This window comes from Pelodiscus sinensis, chromosome 6, assembly GCF_049634645.1.
Source record: "Pelodiscus sinensis isolate JC-2024 chromosome 6, ASM4963464v1, whole genome shotgun sequence".
Taxonomy (NCBI): Eukaryota; Metazoa; Chordata; order Testudines; family Trionychidae; genus Pelodiscus; species Pelodiscus sinensis.
The window spans coordinates 51,075,622-51,092,405 of NC_134716.1; the positions used below are offsets into that span (position 1 = coordinate 51,075,622).

Genomic DNA, 16,784 nt, shown 5'->3' on the forward strand with positions numbered 1-16,784 from the left:
GATGGCTTGCCAAACACATACAAATGTCCACACTAAAAAGCAGTTACAGACATTACTTGCTTTCTGTATTTTTTTTCTAACACTTTGATTTTTTCCCCCTCTCTTTTCTTCATTTTGCTTCTTTCTTTTGGCTTTCTTGCACCAGAACTGTCAACTGCACATTCACATGTGAGTGTTTTAAAGAGCAAAATGTTTTTTTGCATGAGGGGAATTCCTTTTTCCTTTTAGTCTCTTCACTACCTGCTCGAGGGCCCTGATTTCATCCTGCCAAGAATATTGATGTAAATCAGTTGGTAAAAGCACTGTTCTCTGTAATCCAAAATCTGTATGAAATGTATGTATATGCAATTATTTATAACAGTCTGAGCATTCACTATGGCATCCTGTTTTATGTGTATCTTTCTTGTGCCTATGCTAATAGAAAAGCTCAGCTGCTGTGATTTCCATTTAACTCTAATTTACCCCTCAATGTCTTCTAAAAGCCCCGTAAGCTGTGGAAGTGTTGGTAATGCTGCTAGACAATGTTGACTTCCTGTAATTCAGCAAATTCTCTAGTTCATCACCTGTCAGGTCTAAGAATGCTGGACTAGAGGGGTTCAACCTGTATTTTAAAAAAAAAGTGGTGGTTCAGTTAAACAACTAAATATGAAGCTAGACAAAGGGGGTTTCTCTTTTGTTAGTCTTCGAGTTTCAAATTCTCACAGCTTTCCTTTACTGTCTTTTAAGACACATTTAAGAGATGTAAAATACTATATATATTCCTTTCCTTTTGTAAATGTGATTGCACAGTTACACTAAGAATAGGTGTGCATGTTTGGGGAAGCAAGAACAAGCTTCTAACTTTAGTATTTGACTGTGAAGAAATAAGGTAATTCAATCGTAAAATGGTATGCCTGAAAGAAAATATGCTGTATATGCTATGAATTCTCTAATGGTCTTAATTTCTGTTGCCAACAGATGTTGATGAGTGCACATCAAACCCATGTACTAATGGAGATTGTGTTAATACACCTGGATCCTATTATTGCAAATGCAATGCAGGTTTCCAAAGAACACCTACCAAGCAAGCCTGCATTGGTAAGAAAATTTGTTTACACATCTAGAGTTTATATTAGGTTAGATTCTATTGGAGTTCAGAAAATAATTAGTGTCTTATTTTAGTGAATCATGACAGTGATACAAGTGCTTTTTTATTAAAATTCAAATATTGGCCTACCCTTGAGTTAGTTCTATAAATACAATAGAGATTTAATTTTTGGTGTTAGTCATTCATCTGTTTCTTCTGGTGACCGAGTTCACTTGGCTAGTTAGTTTAAATTGGAGAATCCACAGAAAATTCCAATTATTGAACATCACTACAAACTAGCACTGTTTAATGACCTTATATTAGTATAATAAATATTTCACAGTATAAAGCTAAATATATATTGGGAGTTAGGAAAATGAGGTCTTTCCACGTTCAAAATGTTTCTTTCAAGATACTATTGCTAGGCTCCCTTAAACAATATTTAGTAATGTGTCATTTTAGTTCATTGCTGGAGAATCATCTGATGGAAACCTTGTGAGGAGCTGTCAGATAAAATGTTTGCTTGCTATTGTTTATTAATTGAAACTCAGAGATTTTTTTAAAAAAATTTTCTCTCTCCTTTAAGATATTGATGAATGCATACAGAATGGTGTTCTTTGTAAAAATGGCCGATGTGTGAACACTGATGGAAGTTTCCAATGTATATGCAATGCTGGGTTTGAACTAACTACGGATGGAAAGAATTGTGTTGGTATGAAGAGCTAATCTTAATAGAAAGATGAAGCACCAGAAAAAGATAATTCTGGTTTAACATTTCTAGAAGTTACACTTCACACAGTATTCTTGATCTTCAAAGATGGAATTTTGTGAAATAAGATCTGGTATGAGATGAATTCAGTGTCTCGCTGGGGTCAAGTTGACACTGTATGAGCTGCACCATCCTGAAAGAGAATTCAGGAAGGAACTGTCCTTCACGGAGTACAATCTCTCTCCGAGTGACCCAGTGTATAAGTGGATGTAGCTGGTACCGAAGGAGAAAGGAATGTCAAAAGCATTATCCTACCTCCTCCATACACCTTCTTGCCCCCTTTAGATTACTGTTCATCTCTGGAAGAATATCAAGGGAATGGTCTCATTATTGTCCTGAGTAAAAAATCCTGCAATTGTGATAAGTATTTGTGAGAGTTGTGCAAAGGGTGATGCTCCTGTGCTGTCCCTTTCTCTCCCCCTCCACCTCCCGAAAACTTGTACCAAGATAAGGCCATGTCACTGTTAGCCCCAAAATGGGCCACTGGCCTGTTCATGTTTCTGAACTGTTTGATATTTTTAGATTTGAAACTCTTTGGCTACGGGGGCTGTATCTTGCTATGAGTTTGTACAGCACCTAGCACATTTTGGTCATTGCTGAAATAATAGGAATAGTAATATATTTAATTTGAAGACACTTAAGATACATCTACACTTGCACCCTCTTTCAAGAGAGAGATGCAAATGTGACATTCGAAATTGTAAATGAAGCCGGGATTTAAATATCCCACACTTCATTTTCAGATTTGCAGGTGGGCGCTATTTCAAAATACTTTATTTTGAAATAAAAAACGCTGTTTAGACATGGTTATTTCGAGAGAAAACCCTTCTCTCGAAATAACCAGTAAACCTCGTTGTAAGAGGACTAAGGATTATTTTGAGAGAAGGTTTTCTCTCAAAATAACCGCATCTAAACATCATTTTTTATTTTGAAATAAAGTATTTCGAAATAGCGCCCGTCCACAAATATGCAAATGAAGTGCAGGATATTTAAATCCCAGCTTCATTTACAATTTTGAATGTCTACATTTGCATCCCTCTCTTGAAAGAGGGTGCAAGTGGAGACATACTCTTAGATGCTAAAATATGTTTATATGTTTTCTTCTTAACGACTAGGAAGTCATTGCTGGTTCCTTCATAATTAGCATAACATTTTTCTTTCTGTGATGGTTCTTGATAGTCACCACATTTAGTACAGAGTAGACCATGTATTTCCCTTGACAATGAGGGGGAGACTTTAATATGGGATGCAATCCATAGGTAAAAAATTGTTCCTAGGAAACAGCATGTCTCCCTTTAATCCCATAGCTTGAGTGTTTTATTTCTTTGCCTCATTAAAGAAGATGGGCATTTTAATTTCTGTTACGAAAGTGTGATGAGAAACTTTTAGCTGCAACAAACTTTGAATTATTTAAGAAAGTTGAACCTTGTTCTTCCATCCCATAAGAGAAAGAGAGTCACCATTTACTGCAGTGCTTTAACTCTGGTGTTTTGCTGCTTCTCCCTGTAGTGTAAAAGCTTTTCAGATGCTACATAATAAGTAGTAGTTACAGTGGCTAATCTTTGGTGGAAAAAAATCATTCTCATTCTCCTCTGTCTCCCTCTCCCTCTCCCTCTCTCAATTTATGTAAAGTGTTAGAATTACCTAGCGGAATACCAATATATATATATATTATTTTCTCAAGGCTAAAGGGGTATATGTAATTTTATGTGCTCTGTTTCTGCAGATCATGATGAGTGCACTACCACCAACATGTGTTTAAATGGGATGTGCATAAATGAGGATGGTAGCTTCAAATGTATATGCAAACCAGGATTTGTCTTGGCTCCAAATGGGCGTTACTGTACTGGTATGTATGATGTTGAAATAATATAGTAGGGCAACCTTGATTGAAAACCACACTTTTCTATCTAGTGACTCATTTAAGAATACAAATCTTTATCATATGGACCTAATTTTTTTCCAATTTCTTGCTAGTTTGATACAATAGACATCTAAAGCTGCCAAAATATACTCAATGTAGTTCAAGAAAGAAATTACAGAACCATGGTATAATGGTGTGCTAGATACTGTGATTTGATGGTTAACAAATTGGTGTGTGAAAATGTGTTGGAAACTCTGTACCTGTAATAAATTCTGGAAAATACTGCAAAAATAGTAACCAGGCTTGCAGTATGAAAAAGCTTCAAAGGTTTTATTCTTTATGAATATTCAAAAGTAAATTCACACTTTAGTTTTGTGTTGCTCTAGAACAGCCGTGGCCAACCCACCGCTCGCAAGCTGCATGCAGCTTTTGCCCCCCAAAAGTGCGGCTCACAGAGCTGCTCCTGCGCCCCCACCGACTTCCTCCCTCCCCTGGCCCCTGGCTTCCCTGTGCTTACCAGGTCCGATCTGTGGGGTTTAAAAAATGGCACCCAAGATGGCAGCTGTCTTAAAGGGGCTTTTTTTCCTTTTTTCCTTGACAATTCTGGTGCAGCTCTTCGCATTTTTTCCACCGCTATTTTGACTCTTTGTTAAATGGGTTGGCCATCCCTGTTCCAGAATTTCTGCTGTTTATTAAGATACCTTCACATACGGCTAAATACAAGTTACTTTACGGACAAAAGGAAAGTTTTGAATACTTAAAGAATGAAGCCAAATCTAACTTCATTTGAAGGCAACTGTGGAAGTTCAGTTGGGCTATCAATACAATAGTATATCATGGCCAAATTCTGAATATTTGTTCTTTCTCTATTAAAATTGGACTTTTTATGTGAATTTGGCTCCCTTTAAAATAGCTTTTTAGTTCACACTCAAAGGTTATTTTTAATCTGTTTTAGATTAAAATAAGATTTGCTCATAAAAATGAATCCACGTTTTTTTCCAGTTTCAAAGATACATGCTATCTGCAGACAAAAGCAAAAATTACACCCTGTAATTTAAATAGAGTTTTAGAGAAAGGAGGAAGAGAAATCCTGATTTGTTCTTATATTTCTGAGTTGCAAATTACCCATAAACATAAACTTGCTGATTATAAACAGAGAAAAAGAAAGTTAGTTGAGCTCTGCTGCTTGTTGAACTAATAAATGGGATTCATGAGCAGAGGTTCGCTGGCTTTGATTTTATTCAAGTGTGGTATGAGATTGGCATTAAGTTACCATGTGTTAATTCATTAGTGGAGAAGACTTTCTTTCCCTTCTTAAATAACACAGAATAGTCAGGTTTGAGAAACCAATATAATTACAGTCTTACCAAATTTTGGATTTTAAACATCAGTTGTTTTTACTAAAAAAATCATCAGGAAACAGCTCTTGCTGTGTAAATGTTGCTACAGGACAGTGCTCTATTACTGAACTTTATTACAACCTACTGGGTTTTACAATCCACCTCAGTGCTTTATGTTGCAATAACAAGTGTCTTAGGTTTTTCTAAGTGAAATAAATCAATAGTAGAGATACAGGCAGTCCCCGGGTTACGTCAGTCTGACTTAAGTCGGACCTCTAGTTACAATCGGGGGAAAGGAGGGCGCAGCTAGTGCGGCGCTTCCCTCCAGCAGACCAGGGAGATGTGGAGCTAGGGCCCCTTCCCTCAGCAGACCAGGGAGATGCGGAGCGGCTTTTCTCGCCGCGGAGGACGCAGGCGGCGGGACCACCGATACGCGCCGCCGGCCCGCCGCCCGCATCCTCAGCGGCGAGAAAAGCCGCTCCACGTCTCCCTGGTCTGCTGGGGGGATGCGCCGCTAGCGCCCCCCCCCCCCCCCCCAGCATACCAGTCTTTTCTCGCCGACGCCTGGGGTAGAGAAGCTGGGGGGCTGCCGGGTTGGTCCCACAGCGCCGAGGTGCGATGCTACTGGACCAGCCCAGCAGCACCCCAGCTGCTCTGCCCCAGGCGTCCCCAAGTCAGCCACTGCTGAAACTGACCAGCGGCCGACTACAGGAAGCCCGAGGCAGAGCTGCTCTGCCCCAGGCTTCCTGGAATCAGCCGCTGATCAATTTCAGCAGCAGCTGAATCGGACACACCTGGGGTAGAGCAGCTGGGGTACTGCCGGGTTGGTCCCGCCACGCCAAGGGTCGGCACTACCAGACCAACCCAGCAGCACTCCAGCTGCTCTGCCCCAGGTGTGTCCGATTCAGCCGCTGCTGGTCAGTTTCAACAGCGGCTGAATCTGGACGCCTGGGACAGAGCAGCTGGGGCTCTGCCGGGTTGGTCTGGTAGTGCTGACTCTTAGCGCTGTGGGACCAACCCGGCAGCACCCCAGCTGCTCTACCCCAGGTGTCCCCAAGTCAGCCGCTGCTGAAACTGATCAGCGGTAAAGTTATTGAAAGACTGCTTTGGCTAAAAGATGGTTATGTCATAATTATTGAATCATAACTTCAATTGTAACATACAATATTAATATGTGGTTATTTACTTTATATTACTAAATTTACTATTCAGAAAAAAAGTAAACATCTGCAAATGGCCAGTTAAATATAGTGCCTCCAATACCTCTATAGTCAACATTTTTTTCTGAAAATTTGTTTTAAAGTTCATGCCTTTTGGCGGAGACTTTGCATATCAAGTTTAACAGGGAAAGGCTAACAATCCCTTAGCTACTATCATGCCAGGAGGCAATGCTTTAATGACATTTACTCAAAAATGGCAATAAGTGAATGATGTGTCCCTCTGGACAGATATTGATGAATGCCAGACACCAGGAATTTGCATGAATGGTCATTGCATCAATACTGAAGGTTCCTTTCGGTGTGAATGTCCACCAGGTCTAGCTGTTGGCGTTGATGGCCGTGTTTGTGTAGGTAAGTAAGACTTCCTCAATGAAAAGCAATTAGGACTTACTTTGATTTACCAAAATATCACATATAAAATAATCAAGAAATATTCTTCTAGTTAATGATGACATTTGTTGTTGAATTAAAATAATTATATAGGATTCATGGGATTTTAAATATGTTGTCATCCAGTTTTTAAGTTATTGGCTACTTTGATTTTATTAATTACACTTATGCTGCAGCAATGGGTGTATCTGTCATATCAAGAATTCTAGACACATGTGGTAGCAGAGGTAACTAAACTAATCACTAGCCTTACTCTCAAGTTAATTTACATGTAGAAATGTCATAAGTTGTATAGAGGGAGACGGCAGAGATTGTGGGTTACTTAACCACTGTTCAGCCATGCACAAATCAGTACAACTCTGCAGTACCACACACACATTTGCCTACCTCCCTCATATCTGCCATAGAATCATCCCATAGGTCATCACTAGTACTTCTTAAAGATATACCATTAATCTTTCAGTTTCAGTGGGAAATATTATTAGTATGCCAAGGAAGCATGAGGCAGAATCATGATTCACTTGGGAAATTCAGTTTTGTAAAATGATGATACAATTGTTCCAGACTTAAAGTAGGTTATTTCAAATATTGTGTAACAAATTTCGTTCATACATAATTCTGTGGATTGAATTTCAGGGAACCTGTATGAAGTTTAGAAGTCTACAGTATATGCTGTTAGTTGCAGGAGCTTTCTATTTGACTGTACTACATGAGTCATTGAATGATCTGAACAATATTATTCAGACGTAGCTCTTAGAACGGTATTTGTAATCTGAAAGGTATCATATTACATAGGACTGATTTTATTTTATTTGGTGATAGTAGTATTCATAGTGACATAGGCACTTGTCAGGAAAGTGTATCGAAGAACAGAAAAGACTCCTTTCTGCTACCTTTACACTGAGTACTGTCTTTCTCCATAAGTAGTGCCATTGAGTCTGATGGGACTTTTCATGAAGTAAGATACAGTACTGTACTTTTAAGCATAAGCATGAGAAATCAACTTCCAAGTGACACGTGAGCTTGAAAAGTGTGTACCCCATAGACAGGAACATATACTTGGGAAGGGAACATTCAGATAACTATTTAGAGACAAATTCTGTTCTTGGATGCAGGCGCTTGGCTTTTAATTGAACCATTTTATATACAGGATAAAATGTATCCCCTTTTGCAGAATAAAATTATGGCCTCAGGTTCTTGTTGAAAGAATATTCATGTCCTTCCCAGTCTAAGGAAACATAGTTATTTCTCTGCCTCCTCTCTCTTAGATACTCACATGCGCAGCACATGCTACGGGGGAATCAAAAAAGGGGTGTGTGTACGTCCTTTCCCTGGGGCAGTGACAAAATCTGAATGTTGCTGTGCCAATCCAGACTATGGCTTTGGAGAACCGTGTCACCCATGTCCTGCCAAGAACTCAGGTAAAGGTTGCATGATTCTTCTGATCTCACAGCTAATAGAGATTAATAATTCTGATTCAAAGAAGATTAATGTAATCTAAATTTGTGGCATTTAATGAGAACAAATGACAATTTATTTTTCCATGTACGGCACTATCTAGAGTGCAGCAAACTCCAAAACTGTCCAGACTATGTGTAGACCAAAGTCTAGATAGATGCAGCTGGGTCTCATAGTTGTCTTTAAGTGTAGGGTGAACCAGAAGATGTTATGTTGGGTAGGAGAAAAGATACCTTAGATGAATTAGACAAGGAGCAGTAGGTAACCAAATCAGTCCAGTGTACAGTTGCTGTACAGTTTGATAATAGAATTGATGTTCAAAATACTTTTTTTATATATAATTATTTCACTCATCTTTAGAAACAGCAAAATGCAGATAACATGAAAGAACGGTTTATTTGCCACATTGGCCCCTTGAAAGAAGTATTCATTTCACCATGTGTTGGAAAAGAGTCCATGCTGCTTTCTGGGATGACATTGCCCTATTGTGAAACTATTGATTAGCAACATATATGACAATAGTGTTGGCGGTATTAACTCGAGGAGATGGTGGTTTTGAATGGAAAATGCCATAGTTTTCCTTTTGGTGTTATGTAGAATTTTTATTCAAGTATGTATTTGGAAGTTTGAACAAGACTGGAGTGCCTGTTGGTGCTGTTGAGTATGTGCTAAGTTTCTGTATTAAGTCACCTTTAATAACAAAGCTGTTCCCACGATACATTATTAGCTGAAAACCAGCATTTTAGTATCTTCTTTTTTCTTATCTTATTTCTTTTTTTTTCCGTGAAAGCAATAATAGCTGCAATAAATAACATGATGGTAATAACATAGACACTTGATAACATTGTGTAACTATATGTAGGGACTATTATCCACAAATTATTTTTTCATTCATGTTACAGATACTTATTTGGTTTAAGATTAAAAAATAAGATCACTTACATTTTTATACAACTTTTTGTTTCCACCGAGTAGCTGAATTCCATGGCCTGTGTAGCAGTGGAATAGGCATTACCGTGGATGGACGAGGTAATTTTGCATTATTTTCTTAAATATGAGAGACTCATGAAAAATAATTAAAGTAAAACATATTCAAAAGTATGGACTGATCATTTGCATTTTTGATACAATTGGCTAAGGCTTTTTTCAAGATATGCTATATTTTAATATGATACAGTATTCAAATAAAATAAAATAAATAAAATAAATCAGAGTCCTGAGAGAGGATTAGAATTGTTCCCAGCCAAGTCATTAGTAAAACTCCTTGTCACTTCAATGAGACCAGGATGAGACCCTACTGAAGTACTTTCAGCAACTGCATAGCTAGTATTTAAAAATAATACTTAATAAAATGTTATTTCTGTTAATATTGTAAGCATATGGGCCCAGTTGTATCATTTTACAGACTGATTTTTATTGTCTTGCTGAAGTTGTAAGTAATATGAAGTGCATAAGCAGAGTTTAAGTTCTCTGATATGAACACAGTTTACTGACTGTATAAACTTACTCACTGCCCCTTTGTGAGTCTCTAAATCTCACAAGAGAAATAACCATGATCCATAATGTGATAATTTCTAACTCTGGGAAATTGTACGAGGTCATCTGAGGTCGTTAGTCTTTGTTCGGTACCTGAAGATTGTAAATCCTCATAAGGTATATAAGGCAAACTTTAGTCTTTGCCAGGTGCCTGAACAAAATTATAACCTTTGCTGTGGATTGCATACACGTGAAAACAGGTTGGCGGAGGACTCTGATTCTGCTTTCTCTGAGGAATCTGGGGAAAACTGAATATCCTCAAACTGGAAACTCCTACCCCAACCAAAGCTATGTTATCCTCCTAGTCTCTTCCCTTTTATTTAGAGCAGGCAGGAAATCCCCCTTACAGACACTTTTTATTCCCAGTCATGTCCATTTGTCTCTCCATCCTAGTTACACTGCCTTTACCTTACTGCAGTTAACAGTCACTTAGCCTTGCTTCCCTCATTCTGCTCATGATCAAGGACCCACCTGGTTGCCCCATGAAGACATCAGAAAAGTTGAGGCATAGGAGAGTATTGGGCTTTTACCACAAAAAATTTGTAAGGGAAAAGGAGATGGAATGCTTTAGAGTGGTAGAATGAGGCATGAAATCTAACTGTTCCCCAAGATGGAGTCAAGTTTAGTGAACTTTGGTTAAAGATTAGTTAATGACACCACAAAGTAGACAAGATTCCACTAATTTACATTTTCTTAAGAAAGCCCTTTCTATATCTTATAATCTTTAATGCCAGGTTAAAAAGAGTATGTTTGAGTATGAATTTGTGCACTTGTAAATTGGAAGCCAGATCCTGATCTCAGATGCACCATTGTTAATCAGTCCAAGTAAAGTAATCAAAACAAGTAGAGTAGCCCCAATGTAAAAGAGGTTTGTGAGATCACAATCAGGCCCAGTATCCTTGTAGTGCTGAATGACGCTATATAAACCACAGGACTCAGCATATAGAAAGAGTAATTTTGTTTTGTTTTGTTAATGTAGAAAAGTCCTGGATCCTATGAGATGAAATGTACAGAGAATGGCTTAGACCCTGAACCCATAGTCACTGCACTTAAAAAATAGATATTTTGAATAAGAGGCATGTGCACCTACTTCAAGATAAGATATTTCATAGCATTTAATGTGTAATATAGCTGCATTAATCTTCTCTATTATATTCATGCAGATATTAATGAGTGTGCATTGGATCCTGATATTTGCTCCAATGGAATTTGTGAAAACTTACGTGGCAGCTATCGTTGTAATTGTAACAGTGGATATGAATCTGATCCCTCTGGAAGGAATTGTGTTGGTAAGTTATTTGAGTTGAGTTAATTATTAATGATTAAACTTGCACTGATTTCAGTGGAAGACTTTAGTGTATGAGAGAAGACTTTTAGCTACAATGAAAAAGCACTAAAGCTCTTAAGTAAATCTGCTCCTTTCAGTCTACTCCTTTCTCGAGCAGCCTTTGCCATTTTGCTGGGAAGGTTGGAAAACATTTTCAGTGTATTCTCACATGTAAGAATAAATGAATTCCCACAGTAATTGAACTATATGTAGAAATTAACTAGCTGTAAATAATAATAATAATAATAATAATAATAATAATGTCAAATTGGGTTATGATATCTGACAACCTCTCAGTGCTTGGACTTTGGCCCCCCAGGGCTAGGCCACCCCACAGTGCACTAGAAATACATCACCTCTTGCTGTCCTAATTGGAATTTGGCTGCTTTTGAAGTAAGCCATGTTGTCTTGAGGGCACAACAACTTCAATGATATTTTGTGGTCTTCCCAGTTGCAACTGTAGAGGACTACGTCCTCAATATAGGTCACTGCACACTGATGGCAGGGCCTCAGCACCTGGCCCATTTGCCACTGAAAGATGTCTGCCACGTGGCAAAGTCATGAATTAGTGTAGTCCAAATGGGGTAGGGAAGGCTACCTTTTCCTGGGAGTCCACTGGCAGGGCAATTGTGAGTCCACTTTTATCAAGTCCAACATGGATATGCTTTCAACATTCCACACTCTTCCCAGCAGCTCATCCACATGGGGCATTGGATGTAATTCTTAATGAATTTTTCTTAAAAGCATGTTTAACATCACTTCTGGTTGCCAAATAGACAAATCCAAAGGTGATAATAATCATGACTGTTCATAAACTGCCAAATATCCCAAGATTGCCATGTTCTACTGGTGGACATTCTGAGACCATAAAGCTGTGCTTTTCTGAAAAATGATATATAGTCACAAAATAGTAGTGAATATTCTTAAATGTAATATAGAATTTGGGGTAAAAAGGGATTTGAAAGTTAATTAACCTCTTGAAACAAAATATTATCATTTCTACTTTGACATTCAGTTTTCTGCATATGTATTTGAGACACATGACTGCTGCTGAGAGTCCAAAAAGAATACTTAGAAAAAAGTAGGGCACGCTTATTCATTAATGTATTTGCCTGATCTTTTCCAGACATTGATGAATGTTCAGTGAACAGACTGCTGTGTGACAATGGCCTATGTCGAAACACACCTGGAAGCTACAGCTGTACATGTCCAAAGGGTTATGTATTCAGCACTGAAACTGACACATGTGAAGGTAAATATGCTTCATGGGAGCCATCTGGATATTGTTCATCTAGTCAGTGATAATAAAGGGAAGGAAAGGTCTATATTATGGTATAAATCATAGAATGCATCCTGTCAATGCTCTCAGTGGAATTCTCTTAGAATGATGAGGCATGACCATAGTTCCCACTAAGATGCGCGCCTGTGCAGCCATGCACAAACTATTCTCCCTTCCCCCCAGAAGGCTGCACAGCCTCATGTGGCAGGCAGCTGCTCTGGTCGGTGGGGCCAGCTGAGACGGTGTGGTGAAGGAGCCGCTGGAGCGGGGGGCTGGGACCTGTCATGGCTGTGTGGCAGCAGGGGAGGCCTGCTCTGGTAGCTGGGGCTGCCACGTGGCAGAGGGTCAGGGCCTGTTCTGGTGGCTGGGGCCAGGAATGGGACCTGCAGCATGGCTGGGCGGGGGAGGACATCTGCTCCAGAAGCCGGGAACGGGACATGCTGCCATGGTGGGTGGTTTCTGCTCTGGCGGCTGGGAACGTGTGTGTGTTAATAAATTGGGTGCCATGGCGGCATACATCCAAATCAGCACGCATGACCTCAATATTGGTGCACAAGCCAAAAGTCAGTCACTCATAGTTGGAAAATCTTAAGAGGGAACCCTGGGCATGACTGAACTTTCTCTGGTATAGCCAGTTCATTTTCCACATGACCATATGTTTTATTAGAATTCCTTGACAAAAATGTTAAAGAAAATGCTCATTTATCTCTAGAGCATTCTGTGTAGATCTCTTATTAGTGACCTAAATAAATATGTTTATTTTGGTCCCAGAAGTCCAGTCTTCCTCATCTGTCCCTGATATTGAACAAGAGCTTTCTGTGGTGTGATGCTATGTTGCAAATGGGCATATTAACTAGGAGTATGTCCTGGTACTATTGATGTCAGTATGTTGGAAATATTGCTTTAAGTGGATCCTGGATCTGCTTTACTGACTTAATATTGTTCTTTTGTTGCTGCAAAACATGTATATTTTTAAAATTGTCATTGTTCTCTGCCCTGAGTGATACAAATATCACATCAATTAAGACTTGGGTGCCTGGACTTCAAGTCATGCTGCAGTTGGTCCATGCCAGTGAGCGATCCCCGCTTAGACTGTTTTCAGTGCTTAAGAGAGAGACACACTCCACCTCTCCACTTCAAGAAACTGACTTCGTACCTCACTCCCCAGAATTTTAGGTTGAATTGAAATCTGAAGTTTTGGGAAAGTTTTCTTTCTGAGCATAATTATTTTAATTCAGACACCTTAAAATATATATTTTTTTTCTGCAGCAGGAGCTGAAGTGTCTTGTCAGTTACTATTAATATGCTTGTGTGCATATTAAATTATAACACAGTATATGAATGATCTGTGGTATCAATCTCAAATTAGCCTCCCAGTTAGGCTAATGTTTAGATTTTGCTGATCAAGCAAAAATGATCCAGTAATGATTTGGTATAAAGCTGTCTATGAAGTAGGGCTGTCAATTTATCTGCATTTACACCTGCAATTAATGCAAACCAGGATTAACACATTAAAAAAATTAGCGCATTAATTTTCATGCTGTTCATGCTGTGCTGCCCCTTTGAAGTGCTGCTCCGGAGTGGCACTTCAGAGGGGCAGCAACACGGAACCAGGCCACTCCGATGCTTCAAAGGGACAGTGCTGTATGGAGTATGGGGTCAACTGGGGACTCTAGCTGATCCCACGCTCCTGTGGTGCTGCCTCTTTGAAACACCACCGATGCATTTCAAAGAGGCAGCATATGCAATTAATTGCGTGATTAATCACCATTAATTTTTTTTAATCGCTTGACAGTCCTACTATGAAGCTATGAAATTTGTTACACTTTTTCTAATATTGAGTGGTTTGGTAGTTTTGAGGAATAAATTCATTGCACTTGTTTTGTTTCTTACAGATTCTGTTTCAAAGAAATGATAAGCACTTCAGTTAACCTTACTAGCTGTAACATTTTGCTGTAGTAGTAAATTTTTTTCATGCTTTTACATGCTTAAGGTGCATGCTATTCAGTATGCTATAGTTTTAATTAATATGACTTTTGGTAGTAACCATAATGAAACATTACAACCTGTAATGCTTTTATAACAAAGTTGTAAACACATTGCAAATTGTTTGTTGTTTTTGTCTGACCCTGGGTTCTATGCAAATGCTGCAGCAGCATTTCAAAGGGGCAGTGCTGCACAGTTGATCCTGGGTTCAGTTGTGAGGTGCTGCCCCTTTGAAACGCTGGCTCGGTGTTTCAAAGCAGTGCTGCACGGAGCTGGTCCTGGACTCCATGTGGCGCTGCCCCCTTTGAAAAGCCAAGACGACGTTGCTGCTTTGAAGTACCCCCTTTCCTCCCTCCCCCTTTGTTGCCTTTATCTGATAGAGGCAGCAAGAGGGTTTGAGGAGGTTGGGGGGGAGAAATTGACTAGTCAACTCGACTATCCAAAAAGCATTTGCTTATCGGATAATCGACTAGTCCTTAGCATCCTTAGTGGAGACCAGCACAGAAAAGACCATGAGGAAATTAATAATTCACTCCTGAGAGCAGGCTTTGGATAGTGTACAGTAAATAAGATGCAGGGCTACACACCTGCACAAAGATAAAACAAATATTGCATAGCTGTTCATGACATGGGCCCTATCCATCCTGCAGCACTGAATGAGGCAGGAGTTCCTAGAGAATAAAATAGTATGTGATCATCTAATTAAATCACAGTGGACCATATGTTCAAGAAGGCCAAATTAACATTGCATAGGGAACCTTTTTTCTAAAATTTCCTAACTTTTGAGAGCTTATATATGCAACCTTAATGTTTTCTGTTGTATTTGTGTGTGTGTGTATATATTAATAGTTAATAAAAAGAAGACTGATCTATTTCTTCTGATTAGTCCTATGAAAGGGAGAACATACATATCCTAACATTGTTCAGATACCCTTATCTACCTGTTTTTCTCAGTTTTAAAGAATGTCTAGTTATTGAAAGCAAGGTGCAGAAGTACATTACATGTAGGTTCTCCAAAGCTAGTTCTACCTCAAGAATCATTTAGCAGGTGGTAAATATTTAAAATATCTATAGTATCACTCTGATCTTCCTCCACCAAATGCTTTTTTTCCTGCTAGTCATATGGAAATAAGAACTTCATATTTATTCTCAAAAGCAGCTGATTTGTATAATAGCATAAAGCACTATAATTATTAAAAAACAGTTCATATCAAGGACCAAGTCCTGGTCACTTAATTTAGTTAAACAGCCCCATTAAGGAAAGGAAATGGGCTTTGTCCCTAGTGCAATAATTTTGGGGAGGGGGGGAGGAGGGGGAGAGGGAGATGGATTTGGAAATCAGTTTCCTAAAGGTTTCAGATTTTTTTCTTTTTATTAACATGTATGATTCTGTGAATAGTTTAAATTCATAGTTGTTCTTATGATCTCAAAAGCCCATAAAGAGATAAATGTGTACCAAATAGAAAATGGAATCTTTAATAGTAATGCTCTTAAAATCAATCATTGATACATGTCCTGTTTTCAATACTTACCTGGATCCTGTATTTAATTTTTAATTAATTTGTGTTGGGCTATTTTAGGTTTATATCATAGAATCATAGAATCATAGAATAATAGGACTGGAAGGGACCTCAAGAGGTCATCGAGTCCAGCCCCCCGCCCTCAAGGCAGGACCAAGCTCCACCTACACCATCCCTGACAGATGTCTATCTAACCTGTTCTTAAATATCTCCAGAGAGGGAGATTCCACCACCTCCCTTGGCAATTTATTCCAATATTTGACCACCCTGACAGTTAGGAATTTTTTCCTAATGTCCAATCTAAACCTCCCTTGCTGCACTTTAAGCCCATTACTCCTTGTCCTGTCCTCAGAAACCAAGAGGAACAAATTTTCTCCTTTCTCCTTGTGACACCCTTTTAGATATTTGAAAACCGCTATCATGTCCCCCCTTAATCTTCTTTTTTCCAAACTAAACAAGCCCAGTTCATGAAGCCTGGCTTCATAGGTCATGTTCTCTAGACCTTTAATCATTCTTGTCGCTCTTCTCTGTACCCTTTCCAATTTCTCCACATCTTTCTTGAAATGTGGCGCCCAGAACTGGACACAGTACTCCAGCTTGGTATTATTTCTGTGTCAGTATTTGAGAACGTAAGCATGCACCAAAACTCAGTAATTCCTGACCCATGACAGGAACTGTTTGGTTTAGGAAATCTGTTTTGATTTAGGATCCAAACCTAAAACAAAATTGGTGAACTGCAGAAAGAAATAATTGACTACAGTTAGGAAGAATTTGCTGGTGGTGTTTTTTAATTTAAAAAATAATTTCACTTTTTTAAAAAGGCTAATTCTAGCAGCCGGAGTCTCATTCTTGCATGTGGATAGGCTTAAAAAAAAACTCATGTGGATGAAAGTGAGAAGGAAAGTGGCTGGAGTGGAATACTATTTAGAGTATTACAGTTTCAGTCTTATTTCTTGTGCACTTTCCAGAACTATGGAATCGCAGCCAACATTGTAATACTTAGTTTGACGGGTTTTTAAAAATTCTTCT

The 16,784-nt window shown here is 38.8% G+C and overlaps 1 protein-coding gene across 1 annotated transcript in view; it reads left to right on the forward strand.

Moving 5' to 3' along the window:
* FBN2 (fibrillin 2) overlaps positions 1 to 16,784 on the forward strand; it is a 280,296-nt gene that overhangs the window by 125,618 nt on the left and 137,894 nt on the right. The window contains exons 12-19 of the mRNA XM_006131867.2: positions 958 to 1,077; positions 1,653 to 1,778; positions 3,562 to 3,684; positions 6,488 to 6,610; positions 7,918 to 8,070; positions 9,083 to 9,136; positions 10,807 to 10,932; positions 12,097 to 12,222. Coding sequence (XP_006131929.2) covers positions 958 to 1,077; positions 1,653 to 1,778; positions 3,562 to 3,684; positions 6,488 to 6,610; positions 7,918 to 8,070; positions 9,083 to 9,136; positions 10,807 to 10,932; positions 12,097 to 12,222 — 951 coding nt within the window. The remainder of the gene's footprint in view (positions 1 to 957; positions 1,078 to 1,652; positions 1,779 to 3,561; positions 3,685 to 6,487; positions 6,611 to 7,917; positions 8,071 to 9,082; positions 9,137 to 10,806; positions 10,933 to 12,096; positions 12,223 to 16,784) is intronic.